The sequence below is a fragment of the Thalassophryne amazonica genome, unplaced genomic scaffold (assembly GCF_902500255.1).
Source record: "Thalassophryne amazonica unplaced genomic scaffold, fThaAma1.1, whole genome shotgun sequence".
Lineage (NCBI taxonomy): Eukaryota > Metazoa > Chordata > Actinopteri > Batrachoidiformes > Batrachoididae > Thalassophryne > Thalassophryne amazonica.
The window spans coordinates 166,572-180,253 of NW_022986244.1; the positions used below are offsets into that span (position 1 = coordinate 166,572).

General features: G+C 45.5%; 1 protein-coding gene across 2 annotated transcripts in view; it reads right to left on the bottom strand.

Annotated features, from left to right (window-relative positions):
• The window catches only part of abcf3 (ATP-binding cassette, sub-family F (GCN20), member 3), a 166,852-nt gene that overhangs the window by 79,607 nt on the left and 73,563 nt on the right, over positions 1-13,682 (bottom strand). For both annotated transcript variants that reach the window (XM_034165315.1, XM_034165314.1), the window contains exon 11: positions 11,894-11,916. In XM_034165315.1, coding sequence (XP_034021206.1) covers positions 11,894-11,916 — 23 coding nt within the window. The remainder of the gene's footprint in view (positions 1-11,893; positions 11,917-13,682) is intronic.

Sequence of the window (13,682 nt, forward strand, 5' to 3'; positions counted from 1 at the left end):
TCCCCTCATTACCCCATCCCCGTAGAGACGGTGCCTGCTCCCAGACCACCAACAACCAGTAAAAATCTATTTAAGCATAAAAATTCAAAAAGAAAAAATAATATAGCACCTTCAACTGCACCACAGACTAAAACAGTTAAATGTGGTCTATTAAACATTAGGTCTCTCTCTTCTAAGTCCCTGTTAGTAAATGATATAATAATTGATCAACATATTGATTTATTCTGCCTTACAGAAACCTGGTTACAGCAGGATGAATATGTTAGTTTAAAGTAGACCTGCACTGAAATAAATGTGGTCAGATCTCAGAAAGAAATAGCCGATATGTATTTATAAGACCCTTGTGAATGCAGTAAAGTAAATCTGTAAGCCCAAATTTGTAATTCAGCGGAGAAATCTTCGTTTAAAAATGACAAATTTGCAGCTAAAATTTAGCCCTCTGTGAAAATAGTTTGTACAGCCGTATCATTTCCATGACGTCAGGGACAAGACGACGCGCTCCTGCCTTCAGTCCGGTCCTGCATTGAAATTGATTTTATCTGTTAGTAACGTTACTTATACACGTCCTGGTTTCAACATCCAAAAGTAAGCTGCAATGAATGTGAGATACAGATCTGTGTGCTCAGATCAGCAATGACATCGACAGCGGGCTCCATTCTTCCTCTCCTGCTCTCTGCCTCCGCTGCGCTTATTAAGTCTGCGGGCTCGTTAACGAGCTCGTTAAACGCCGACGCGGGTCACTCACACCGCGCGGGTCACTCACACCGCCCGTGTCTGCTTTGCAGCCGATGTTGTGCCAGATTCAGCGCACAACACCGGCATCACCTCTCTGTCTACTGAACGGAGCTGCAGCACACTTGGCACAAGTCCTGAGATTACGCTCACTGTTTTAATGCGAAGCGGCCAGTACACCTGTTGCTGCAAGGACAGACTTCTTGCGGCAAAATCCACAGCACCACACGCCTCGGCAATCGGAGCCCTGGAGCTCCACGGACGCTGAGAGAGGTTTATATATTTTTAATGACTGGGATTCTTTGCGGGTCTCGCCATCCATATACCGCGATGGTACCGGAGGCGAAAGACAGTAGATTTTCATTGAGACACCACTCAATCAAACGGGTGTATGAAAAAGTCCCCCAAAATAATTTTCAGGCAAAAATAAAAATAAATATATACTCACCAAACGTACCGCAAGACAATACGAAGTTTTAAAAAAACCGTTGATCCTTCCGTATAAGACAAAAAGGTAAGCGATGCAAACTGACGTAAATCCACTAATTACAATTGGCGCAATGCATGCTGGGAGAGGGTCTTGTCCGAGACGTCCCGGTAGCGTCCATGATGAGAGGGACAATTTGCGGAGGGCTAAATGTTAGCTGTAAATTTGTCATTTTCAAATGAAGATTTCTCCACTGAATGACAGATCTGGGCTTGCAGATTTACTTTACTACATTCAAAAGGATCTCGTGTAAATGTAAGTCATTTTTTGTTCAAAAAATCTGACTGCATTTTTTTCAATGCAGGTCTCCTTTAAATGAGTCAACAACCCCGAGTCACACTAACTGTCAGAATGCTTGAAGCACGGGCCGAGGGCGAGGATTAGCAGCAATCTTCCACTCCATCTTATTAATTAATCAAAGACCCAGACAGAGCTTTAATTCATTTGAAAGCTTGACTCTTAGTCTCTTAGTCTTAGTCTTATACATCTGGAGCTGGTCCCCGGGAGCTTAAAGGCGACTTCTGCTCCTAACTGACAATTAGGATGGGTTAAATGCAGTAAACACATTTCATTGTGCAGGGAACATGTTCATTTGTGCATATGACAATAAAATTATTGAGATTCTTTGTGATTTTTCTGACATTTTGTCTGACTTAGTGCTTAGCTCAGATAAGATAATTATAGTGGGCGATTTTAACATCCACACAGATGCTGAGAATGACAGCCTCAACACTGCATTTAATCTATTATTAGACTCAATTGGCTTCGCTCAAAATGTAAATGAGCCCACCCACCACCTTAGCGACACTTTAGATCTGACATATGGCATAGAAATTGAAGACTTAACAGTATTTCCTGAAAACCCCCTTCTGTCTGATCATTTCTTAATAACATTTACATTTACTTTAATGGACCCAGCAGTGGGGAATAAGTTTAATTACAGTAGAAGTCTTTCAGAAAGCGCTGTAACTAGGTTTAAGGATATGATTCCTTCTTTGTTATGTTCTCCAATGCCATATACCAACACAGTGCAGAGTAGCTACCTAAACTCTGTGAGTGAGATAGATGATCTCATCAATAGCTTTACATCCTCATTGAGCACAACTTTGGATGCTGTAGCTCCTCTGAAAAAGAGAGCCTTAAATCAGAAGTGCCTGACTCCTGGTATAACCCACAAACTCGCAGCTTAAAGCAGATAACCCATAAGATGCAGAGGAAATGGCGTCTCACTAATTTAGAAGATCTTTATTTAGCCTGGAAAAAGAGTCTGTTGCTCTATAAAAAAGCCCTCCGTAAAGCTAGGACAGCTTACTACTCATCACTAATTGAAGAAAATAAGAACAACCCCAGGTTTCTTTTCAGCACTGTAGCCAGGCTGACAAAGAGTCAGAGCTCTTTTGAGCCGAGTATTCCTTTAACTTTAACTAGTAATGACTTCATGACTTTCTTTGCTAATAAAATTTTAACTATTAGAGAAAAAATTACTCATAACCATCCCAAAGACATATATTTATGTTCGACTGCTTTCAGTAATGCTGGTATTTGGTTAGACTCTTTCTCTCCAATTGTTCTGAGTTGTTTTCATTAGTTACTTCCTCCAAACCATCAACATGTCTATTAGACCCCATTCCTACCAGGTTGCTCAAGGAAGCCCTACCATTAGTTAATGCTTCGATCTTAAATATGATCATTCTATCTTTATTAGTTGGCTATGTACCACAGGCTTTTAAGGTGGCAGTAATTAAACCATTACTTAAAAAGCCATCACTTGACCCAGCTATCTTAGCTAATTATAGGCCAATCTCCAACCTTCCTTTTCTCTCAAAAATTCTTGAAAGGGTAGTTGTAAAACAGCTAACTGATCATCTGCAGAGGAATGGTCTATTTGAAGAGTTTCAGTCAGGTTTTAGAATTCATCATAGTACAGAAACAGCATTAGTGAAGGTTACAAATGATCTTCTTATGGCCTCAGACAGTGGACTCATCTCTGTGCTTGTTCTGTTAGACCTCAGTGCTGCTTTTGATACTGTTGACCATAAAATTTTATTACAGAGATTAGAGCATGCCATAGGTATTAAAGGCACTGCGCTGTGGTGGTTTGAATCATATTTATCTAACAGATTACAATTTGTTCATGTAAATGGGGAATCTTCTTCACAGACTAAGGTTAATTATGGAGTTCCACAAGGTTCTGTGCTAGGACCAATTTTATTCACTTTATACATGTTTCCCTTACGCAGTATTATTAGACGGCATTGCTTAAATATTCATTGTTACGCAGATGATACCCAGCTTTATTTATCCATGAAGCCAGAGGACACACACCAATTAGCTAAACTGCAGGATTGTCTTACAGACATAAAGACATGGATGACCTCTAATTTCCTGCTTTTAAACTCAGATACAACTGAAGTTATTGTACTTGGCCCCACAAATCTTAGAAACATGGTGTCTAACCAGATCCTTACTCTGGATGGCATTACCCTGACCTCTAGTAATACTGTGAGAAATCTTGGAGTCATTTTTAATCAGGATATGTCATTCAATGCGCATATTAAACAAATATGTAGGTCTCCTTTTTTGCATTTGCGCAATATCTCTAAAATTAGAAAGGTCTTGTCTCAGAGTGATGCTGAAAAACTCATTCATGCATTTATTTCCTCAAGGCTGGACTATTGTAATTCATTATTATCAGGTTGTCCTAAAAGTTCCCTGAAAAGCCTTCAGTTAATTCAAAATGCTGCAGCTAGAGTACTGACGGGGACTAGAAGGCGAAAGCATATCTCACCCATATTGGCCTCTCTTCATTGGCTTCCTGTTAATTCTAGAACAGAATTTAAAATTATTCTTCTTATAAGGTTTTGAATAATCAGGTCCCATCTTATCTTAGGGACCTCACAGTACCATATCACCCCAATAGAGTGCTTCGCTCTCAGACTGCAGGCTTACTTGTAGTTCCTAGGGTTTGTAAGAGTAGAATGGGAGGCAGAGCCTTCAGCTTTCAGGCTCCTCTCCTCTGGAACCAGCAGGGGCGGGCGGACAAAGCGGGGAAGGACTTATATTCCGTCTGTAGTCATGGGGAATGTAAGATCTCTCCGCAACAAGACTGAGGCGCTAGCAGCGCTAACCCGTTTCCAGAGGCTGTATAAGGGCTGCAGTCTCATGTGGTTCACAGAGACGTGGTTGGAAGAACATGTACCAGACTCTTTAATTAAAATGGACGGCTTCACACTCATCCGCCCAGACAGGACGCTGGCAGAGAGCGGAAAAAAAGAGAGGAGGGGGGCTCGCCGTTTATGTGAATGAGAGATGGTGCAGCGGGACTCATATTCACCTCCAAGATCAGATCTGCTCCTCGGAAGTGGAGCTACTCGCGTTGAGCATGAGGCCGTACTATCTCCCACAGGAGTTTGGAAGTGTGATTACACTCTGCATGTATATTCCTCCCTCTGCAGATGCTGCCGCTGCCTGTGAGCAGATTCACAGTACAGTCACGCGCCTGCAGACACAACACCCCTGTGCCCTCCTCCTCATCACTGGGGACTTTAACCACGTGTCCCTCTCCTCCACCCTCCCCACGTTCACCCAGTACGTCACGTGTAAAACCAGGGACAATAGAATACTGGACCTTTTTTACGCTAATGTGGAGGACACTTACACCTCCGCCCCCCTCCCCCGCTGGGATGCTCAGATCACAAGATTTGTCTATCTGCTCCCCCAAAACACACCCAGGGTGAGAAGAGACCCAGTGCAGAAAAGGTCAGCGAAACTCTGGACTGAAGAGGCCACTGAGAGGCTGAGGGACTGTTTCAGAACCACAGACTGGAGCATGTTTCAAAACTCTTATGGTGAAGACATCAACGGCCTGACCCAGTGTGTCACTGACTACATGAACTTCTGTGTGGAGAGCACTGTGCCCACCCGGAGGGTAGGGTGATTTCCCAACACCCACCCCTGGGTGACCTCCGAGCTGAAGGTCCTGATGAACCAGAAGAAGAGGGCTTTCAAGTCAGGAGACAGAGAGGAGCAGCGTAGAGTCCAACAGGAACTCCAGTGGAGGATCCAGGCAGCCAAGTAGGTGTATGGAGGGAAGATGGAGGAGCAGCTGGCCCAGAACAACAGAGACGTGTGGAGATGCCTCAGGACCGCCTCCGGATTTGGGCAGGGTGCCAGCAGCACTGCAGATGGGGATTGTCGGTTTGCAGAGGAGCTAAACAGCTACTTTATCCATTTTGGCTCCTCCACACCTGTCCCCCTGCCTGCTCCCGGTTCTCCGCACGTCTCCAGCAGCCAGCCCTCCAGTCCCTCTGACCCCCCACTTTCTACCCCCTGGTCACCTCCACTGCACCCCGGACATTGTCCGCCCCCGCGACTGTATTCAGCACCAGCCCACCTCAGCTTACACCTCAGCTCCCCCTCCCTCCCCCCTCACTGCAACTCCAACCGAGGTGAGAGGCCAGCTCCTGTGGCTGAAGCAGAGGAAAGCTGCAGGACCTGAAGGGATCTCCCCGAGGCTGCTGAGGACCTGGGCAGATGAGCTCTGTGAGGTCCTCAGCCACATCTTCAACATGAGCCACAGCCTGGGGGTGGTCCACACCCTGTGGAAGACCTCCTGGGTGGTCCCGGTTCCCAAAACACCGCACACCAAGGAACCGGCCCACTACAGACCAGTTGCTCTGACCTCCCACCTCATGAAGACCATGGAACGGCTCATTCTGTCTCACCTCCGCACCGTGGTGAGCGACACCCTGGACCACTGCAGTCCGTCTACAGGCCCAACATCGGGGTAGATGACGCTGTCATCTACCTACTGCAGCGAGTGCTCACCCACCTGGAGACCGGCGGGAGCGCTGTGAGAGTCATGTTCTTTGATTTCTCCAGCACTTTCAACACCATCAGACCGGCGCTGCTGCGGGGGAAGCTGGAGAACACAGGTGTGGATGGACATCTCGCCGCCTGGCCCACTGACTACCTCACTGACCGCCCGCAGTACATGCGGCTGCGCGGCTGTCAGTCTGAGGTGGTAAGGTGCAGCACCGGGGATCCCCAGGGCACCATCCTCTCGCCTTTCCTCTTCACCTTCTACACCTCGGACTTCACCTACAACACGGACAGCTGCCACCTCCAGAAGTTCTCTGATGACTCCCCCATTGTGGGTCACGTGTCTGAGGGAAATGAGCTGGAGTACCGGTCGGTCATCACAGACTTTGTGGACTGGTGTGAGTGCAACCACTTGTGTCTCAACACCAGTAAGACGAAGAAGATGGTGATCGACTTCAGGAAACCACCACCTCACCCACCGGTGAACATCCAGGGAGGACATAGAGACTGTGGACAGTTTCAAATACCTGGGTGTTCACCTCAACAACAAACTGGACTGGACTCACAACACTGACACCCTGTACAAAAAAGGACAGAGTTGCCTCCACCTCCTGAGGAGACTGAAATCGTTTGGAGTGAGCAGGCCCCTGCTTAAGACCTTCTACGACTCTGTTGTAGCCTCAGCTCTCCTCTATGCTGTCGTCTGTTGGGCCCCGGGCAGCACAGAGTGGGAGAGAAAGAGACTGAACAAGCTGGTCAGGAAGTCCAGCTCTGTCCTGGGCTGTCCTCTGGAGTCTCTGGAGGAGGTGGCTGAGAGGAGGGTGTTAACCAAGTTCAAATCCATCATGGACAACTCCTCTCACCCTCTGCACCGGACTGTAGTGGAGCTGAAAAGCTTGTTCAGTGACAGACTGAGGCACCCTCAGTGCAAGAAGGAACAATACCGCAGGTCGTTCCTCCCTGCTGCTGTCAGACTGTACAATAACACTGTGAAATAACCACATGCAATAATATGTCCACATATCATGTGCAATATTAATATGTCCACAAATCACGTGCAATATTATGTCCACAAATCATGTGCAATATTAATATGTCCACAAATCACGTGCAATAACAACTTGTTTACAAATTCAATCAATCAATCAATCAATCAATCAATTTTTTATATAGCGCCAAATCACAACAAACAGTTGCCCCAAGGCGCTTTATATTGTAAGGCAAGGCCATACAATAATTATGTAAAACCCCAACGGTCAAAACGACCCCCTGTGAGCAAGCACTTGGCTACAGTGGGAAGGAAAAACTCCCTTTTAACAGGAAGAAACCTCCAGCAGAACCAGGCTCAGGGAGGGGCAGTCTTCTGCTGGGACTGGTTGGGGCTGAGGGAGAGAACCAGGAAAAAGACATGCTGTGGAGGGGAGCAGAGATCGATCACTAATGATTAAATGCAGAGTGGTGCATACAGAGCAAAAGGAGAAAGAAACAGTGCATCATGGGAACCCCCCAGCAGTCTACGTCTATAGCAGCATAACTAAGGGATGGTTTAGGGTCACCTGATCCAGCCCTAACTATAAGCTTTAGCAAAAAGGAAAGTTTTAAGCCTAATCTTAAAAGTAGAGAGGGTGTCTGTCTCCCTGATCTGAATTGGGAGCTGGTTCCACAGGAGAGGAGCCTGAAAGCTGAAGGCTCTGCCTCCCATTCTACTCTTACAAACCCTAGGAACTACAAGTAAGCCTGCAGTCTGAGAGCGAAGCGCTCTATTGGGGTGATATGGTACTACGAGGTCCCTAAGATAAGATGGGACCTGATTATTCAAAACCTTATAAGTAAGAAGAAGAATTTTAAATTCTATTCTAGAATTAACAGGAAGCCAATGAAGAGAGGCCAATATGGGTGAGATATGCTCTCTCCTTCTAGTCCCCGTCAGTACTCTAGCTGCACTAAAAGCTGCACCTGAACCTGCACTTTCAGGTTGTCCTAAAAGGGAACTTTTAGGACAACCTGATAATAATGAATTACAATAGTCCAGCCTAGAGGAAATAAATGCATGAATTAGTTTTTCAGCATCACTCTGAGACAAGACCTTTCTGATTTTAGAGATATTGCGTAAATGCAAAAAGCAGTCCTACATATTTGTTTAATATGCGCTTTGAATGACATATCCTGATCAAAAATGACTCCAAGATTTCTCACAGTATTACTAGAGGTCAGGGTAATGCCATCCAGAGTAAGGATCTGGTTAGACACCATGTTTCTAAGATTTGTGGGGCCAAGTACAATAACTTCAGTTTTATCTGAGTTTAAAAGCAGGAAATTAGAGGTCATCCATGTCTTTATGTCTGTAAGACAATCCTGCAGTTTAGCTAATTGGTGTGTGTCCTCTGGCTTCATGGATAGATAAAGCTGGGTATCATCTGCGTAACAATGAAAATTTAAGCAATACCGTCTAATAATACTGCCTAAGGGAAGCATGTATAAAGTGAATAAAATTGGTCCTAGCACAGAACCTTGTGGAACTCCATAATTAACCTTAGTCTGTGAAGACGATTCCCCATTTACATGAACAAATTGTAATCTATTAGACAAATATGATTCAAACCACCGCAGCGCAGTGCCTTTAATACCTATGGCATGCTCTAATCTCTGTAATAAAATTTTATGGTCAACAGTACCAAAAGCAGCACTGAGGTCTAACAGAACAAGCACAGAGATGAGTCCACTGTCCGAGGCCATAAGAACATCATTTGTAACCTTCACTAATGCTGTTTCTGTACTATGATGAATTCTAAAACCTGACTGAAACTCTTCAAATAGACCATTCCTCTGCAGATGATCAGTTAGCTGTTTTACAACTACCCTTTCAAGAATTTTTGAGAGAAAAGGAAGGTTGGAGATTGGCCTATAATTAGCTAAGATAGCTGGGTCAAGTGATGGCTTTTTAAGTAATGGTTTAATTACTGCCACCTTAAAAGCCTGTGGTACATAGCCAACTAACAAAGACAGATTGATCATATTTAAGATCGAAGCATTAAATAATGGTAGGGCTTCCTTGAGCAGCCTGGTAGGAATGGGGTCTAATAAACATGTTGATGGTTTGGATGAAGTAACTAATGAAAATAACTCAGACAGAACAATCGGAGAGAAAGAGTCTAACCAAATACCGGCATCACTGAAAGCAGCCAAAGATAACGATACGTCTTTGGGATGGTTATGAGTAATTTTTTCTCTAATAGTTAAAATTTTGTTAGCAAAGAAAGTCATGAAGTCATTACTAGTTAAAGTTAATGGAATACTCAGCTCAATAGAGCTCTGACTCTTTGTCAGCCTGGCTACAGTGCTGAAAAGAAACCTGGGGTTGTTCTTATTTTCTTCAATTAGTGATGAGTAGAAAGATGTCCTAGCTTTACGGAGGGCTTTTTTATAGAGCAACAGCCTCTTTTTCCAGGCTAAGTGAAGATCTTCTAAATTAGTGAGACGCCATTTCCTCTCCAACTTACGGGTTATCTGCTTTAAGCTACGAGTTTGTGAGTTATACCACGGAGTCAGACACTTCTGATTTAAAGCTCTCTTTTTCAGAGGAGCTACAGCATCCAAAGTTGTCTTCAATGAGGATGTAAAACTATTGACGAGATACTCTATCTCCCTTACAGAGTTTAGGTAGCTACTCTGCACTGTGTTGGTATATGGCATTAGAGAACATAAAGAAGGAATCATATCCTTAAACCTAGTTACAGCGCTTTCTGAAAGACTTCTAGTGTAATTCCAGCACTAATGTCACCTTATCACATGCAAACTCCACTTTACATATTGTAAATAAGATGCTCCTATTTCTTTATCAATCCCAATCATGTTTATATACAATCTGTTAGAAACTATCCGACCTTTTTATTTTTTGCCAAAACTATATGGATTTGAATCATGTGTACTTGCATTAGCCAAGCTAGAATCCTTCGTGCGCATGCATGAGTTTTTTCATGCCTGTCGGTTGCGTCACTCGCCTGTGAGCAGGCTTTGAGTGAGCAGTGGTCCACCCCCCTCGTCGGATTTTTATTGTGAGAAAAATGTCTGAACGATTTGGAGGTTTGCTGCATCAAATTTTTCCAGAAACTGTGAAAGACAGCCAGGTGGAAACCATTCAGAAGATTCAGACGGCTTTCAGGGAGGATTCTATGTGAGGCTTCATCACGGCGTTGCTTTTTGTCCTGCGCCATTAGCGGCTCCGTCCCGACACGCGAATTCCTCCGCATGTCTTTTCATGCCAAAAACTCCTGTAACAGTGGAATGTGCTGAAAAAGTGGTATGTCCACCTCTTCTGCCATTTCTGTAGTAGTCAGACAATGTCACGGATCAACACAGCGTTCAGTTTGGAAATGACCTGGTCGTTTCAGCCTGTCAATCGCTGCTCGGAGCGCGGCGCGCCCTCCACCATTGTGCGCCGTCTTTAAACCAGTTGTAACACTCCTTAATCTGTGTAATCCCCATAAAGTCGTCCCTGAAAGCCATCTGAATTTAGCGAATGGTGTCCACCTGGCTGTCTCACACAGTTTCTAGAAACATTTGATGCAGCAAAGCTCCAAATCGTTCGGACATTTTCCTCACAATAAAAATCCTATGAGGGGGCTGGACCACTGCTCACTCAAAGCGTGCTCACAGGTGAATGACACAACCGACAGGCGTGAAAAAACTCACGCATGCGCTGATGCAATCGCACATGATTCAAATCCATATAGTTTTTGCAAAAAATAAAAAGGTCGGATAGTTTTCTAACAGACCTCGTATATGCATATGTACTTATATATGTATGTACATATACGAGGTCTGTGATAAAACTAATGTACCTTTTTATTTTTTTCAAAAACTATACAGATTTGAATCACGTGCGATTACATCAAACAACCTTGAACCCTCGTGCGCATGCGTGAGTTTTTTCACGCCTGTCGGTTACATCATTCGCCTGTGGGCTGGCTTTGAGTGAGGAGTAGTCCACCCCTCCCGTCGGAATCTCTTTGTCTGAGAACTTCCTGAGAGACTGACGCTGTGCTTGATCAAAAGTTTTTCAAAAACTGTGAGGCACATCGAAGTGGACACCATTCGAGAAATTCAGCTGCCTTTCTGTGAAAATTTTAACGGCTGATGAGAGATTATGGACTGTCGCTGTCGCTTTAAGGACTGCCCATGGAGCGGGACGTCGCGACGCGCCCTGAGCCGCCGCTTTCTGCCTTGTTCGAGCTGAAAGCTTCCAAATTTAAGCCTCTGTTGACCAAGGACGTCGTGAGAGAACAGAGAACTTTCAGAAGAGGTCGGGATCAGCAGTTTATCCGGACATTCCACTGTTAAAGGAGATTTTATTAGTGAAAGACGTGCGGACAGGTGCGGGTGTCGGGACCAGTTTTTGCACAGTGGAAAGCGGCTTTACCATGACTGCATCAAAATGAACAGTTATCACGTAAAAAAGAGTCATCATCACACCACATCACAGTTATGTAAACTTTGTAATTAATCTGTGGTTCTGTTTTTAATGTTAGCAGCATTTAAGTGCATGCTGCAACGTTTTCCTCCAAGAAGCGCTGTCAGTAACACTCGGAAATGTTCTGATTTCAGTGTGACATGTCAGTTTAATTGCCGCTTTCTTCAGACAAGTCAGGGGATGGATACATGAACATTTCCATGTCACTGAACATGTCTTGGACTTTATTTACATCAGTTATGAAGAAATACAAACAGTATGACACTCTGTGGTAAATCTGTGTGGAGTAGACGCTAAGTCCACGCTTAAACAACACGTCACATGGATGTTTTCATGCAGTGGGCCGCACAAAGCAGGAAGTGAAACAAGAGGAGGAGACTCACCGTCCAGCAGCAGCAGGTCCGGTCTAGAGAAGGAGAGGAGAGAGGGGGAAAAAAAAAAAATAGTCAGAGCTGTCAGTCAAAGAGCATCATCTGGCCACACCCACAACACGGTCAAGGAGCAACAGAGCAGGTGTTGAACCTTCAGCCTCTACTCCCATGCGTTTGAACATCACCTTCATCCACAACCCGGTGAGATGAGACCAGCTGATCCTGCTCTTTGAACAAGTCTGGGACACCAGCAATATGCAGTCCAATCAGACCAGACAGAACACCACCAACGTGCGGTCCAATCAGACCAGACTAAACAACAGCAGCATGCGGTCCAATCAGACCAGACTAAACACCACCAACGTGCGGTCCAATCAGACCAGACTAAACACCACCAACGTGCGGTCCAATCAGACCAGACTAAACACCAGCAGCATGCGGTCCAATCAGACCAGACAAAACAACACCAACGTGCGGTCCAATCAGACCAGACAAAACACCACCAACGTGCGGTCCAATCAGACCAGACAAAACAACACCAACGTGCGGTCCAATCAGACCAGACTAAACACCACCAGCGTGCGGTCCAATCAGACCAGACAAAACACCACCAACGTGCGGTCCAATCAGACCAGACAAAACACCACCAACGTGCGGTCCAATCAGACCAGACTAAACACCACCAGCGTGCGGTCCAATCAGACCAGACAAAACACCACCAACGTGCGGTCCAATCAGACCAGACAAAACAACACCAGCATGCGGTCCAATCAGACCAGACAAAACACCACCAGCGTGCGGTCCAATCAGACCAGACAAAACACCACCAACGTGCGGTCCAATCAGACCAGACAAAACAACACCAACGTGCGGTCCAATCAGACCAGACAAAACAACACCAGCATGCGGTCCAATCAGACCAGACAAAACACCACCAACGTGCGGTCCAATCAGACCAGACAAAACACCACCAGCATGCGGTCCAATCAGACCAGACAAAACACCACCAAGGTGCGGTCCAATCAGACCAGACAAAACACCACCAAGGTGCGGTCCAATCAGACCAGACAAAACACCACCAAGGTGCGGTCCAATCAGACCAGACAAAACACCACCAACGTGCGGTCCAATCAGACCAGACAAAACAACACCAGCGTGCGGTCCAATCAGACCAGACTAAACACAAGCAGCGTGCGGTCTAATCAGACCAGACAAAACAACACCAGCATGCGGTCCAATCAGACCAGACAAATCACCACCAACGTGCGGTCCAATCAGACCAGACAAATCACCACCAACGTGCGGTCCAATCAGACCAGACAAATCACCACCAACGTGCGGTCCAATCAGACCAGACTAAACACAAGCAGCATGCGGTCCAATCAGACCAGACTAAACACAAGCAGCATGCGGTCCAATCAGACCAGACTAAACACAAGCAGCATGCGGTCCAATCAGACCAGACTAAACACAAGCAGCATGCGGTCTAATCAGACCAGACTAAACACCACCAACGTGCAGTCCAATCAGACCAGACAAAACACCACCAACGTATGGTCCAATCAGACCAGACAAATCACCACCAACGTGCGGTCCAATCAGACCAGACAAAACACCACCAACGTGCGGTCCAATCAGACCAGACTAAACACAAGCAGCGTGCGGTCCAATCAGACCAGACTAAACACCAGCAGCGTGCGGTCAAATCAGACCAGACTAAACACCAGCAGCGTGCGGTCAAATCAGACCAGACTAAACACCACCAACGTGCGGTCCAATCAGACCAGACAAATCACCACCA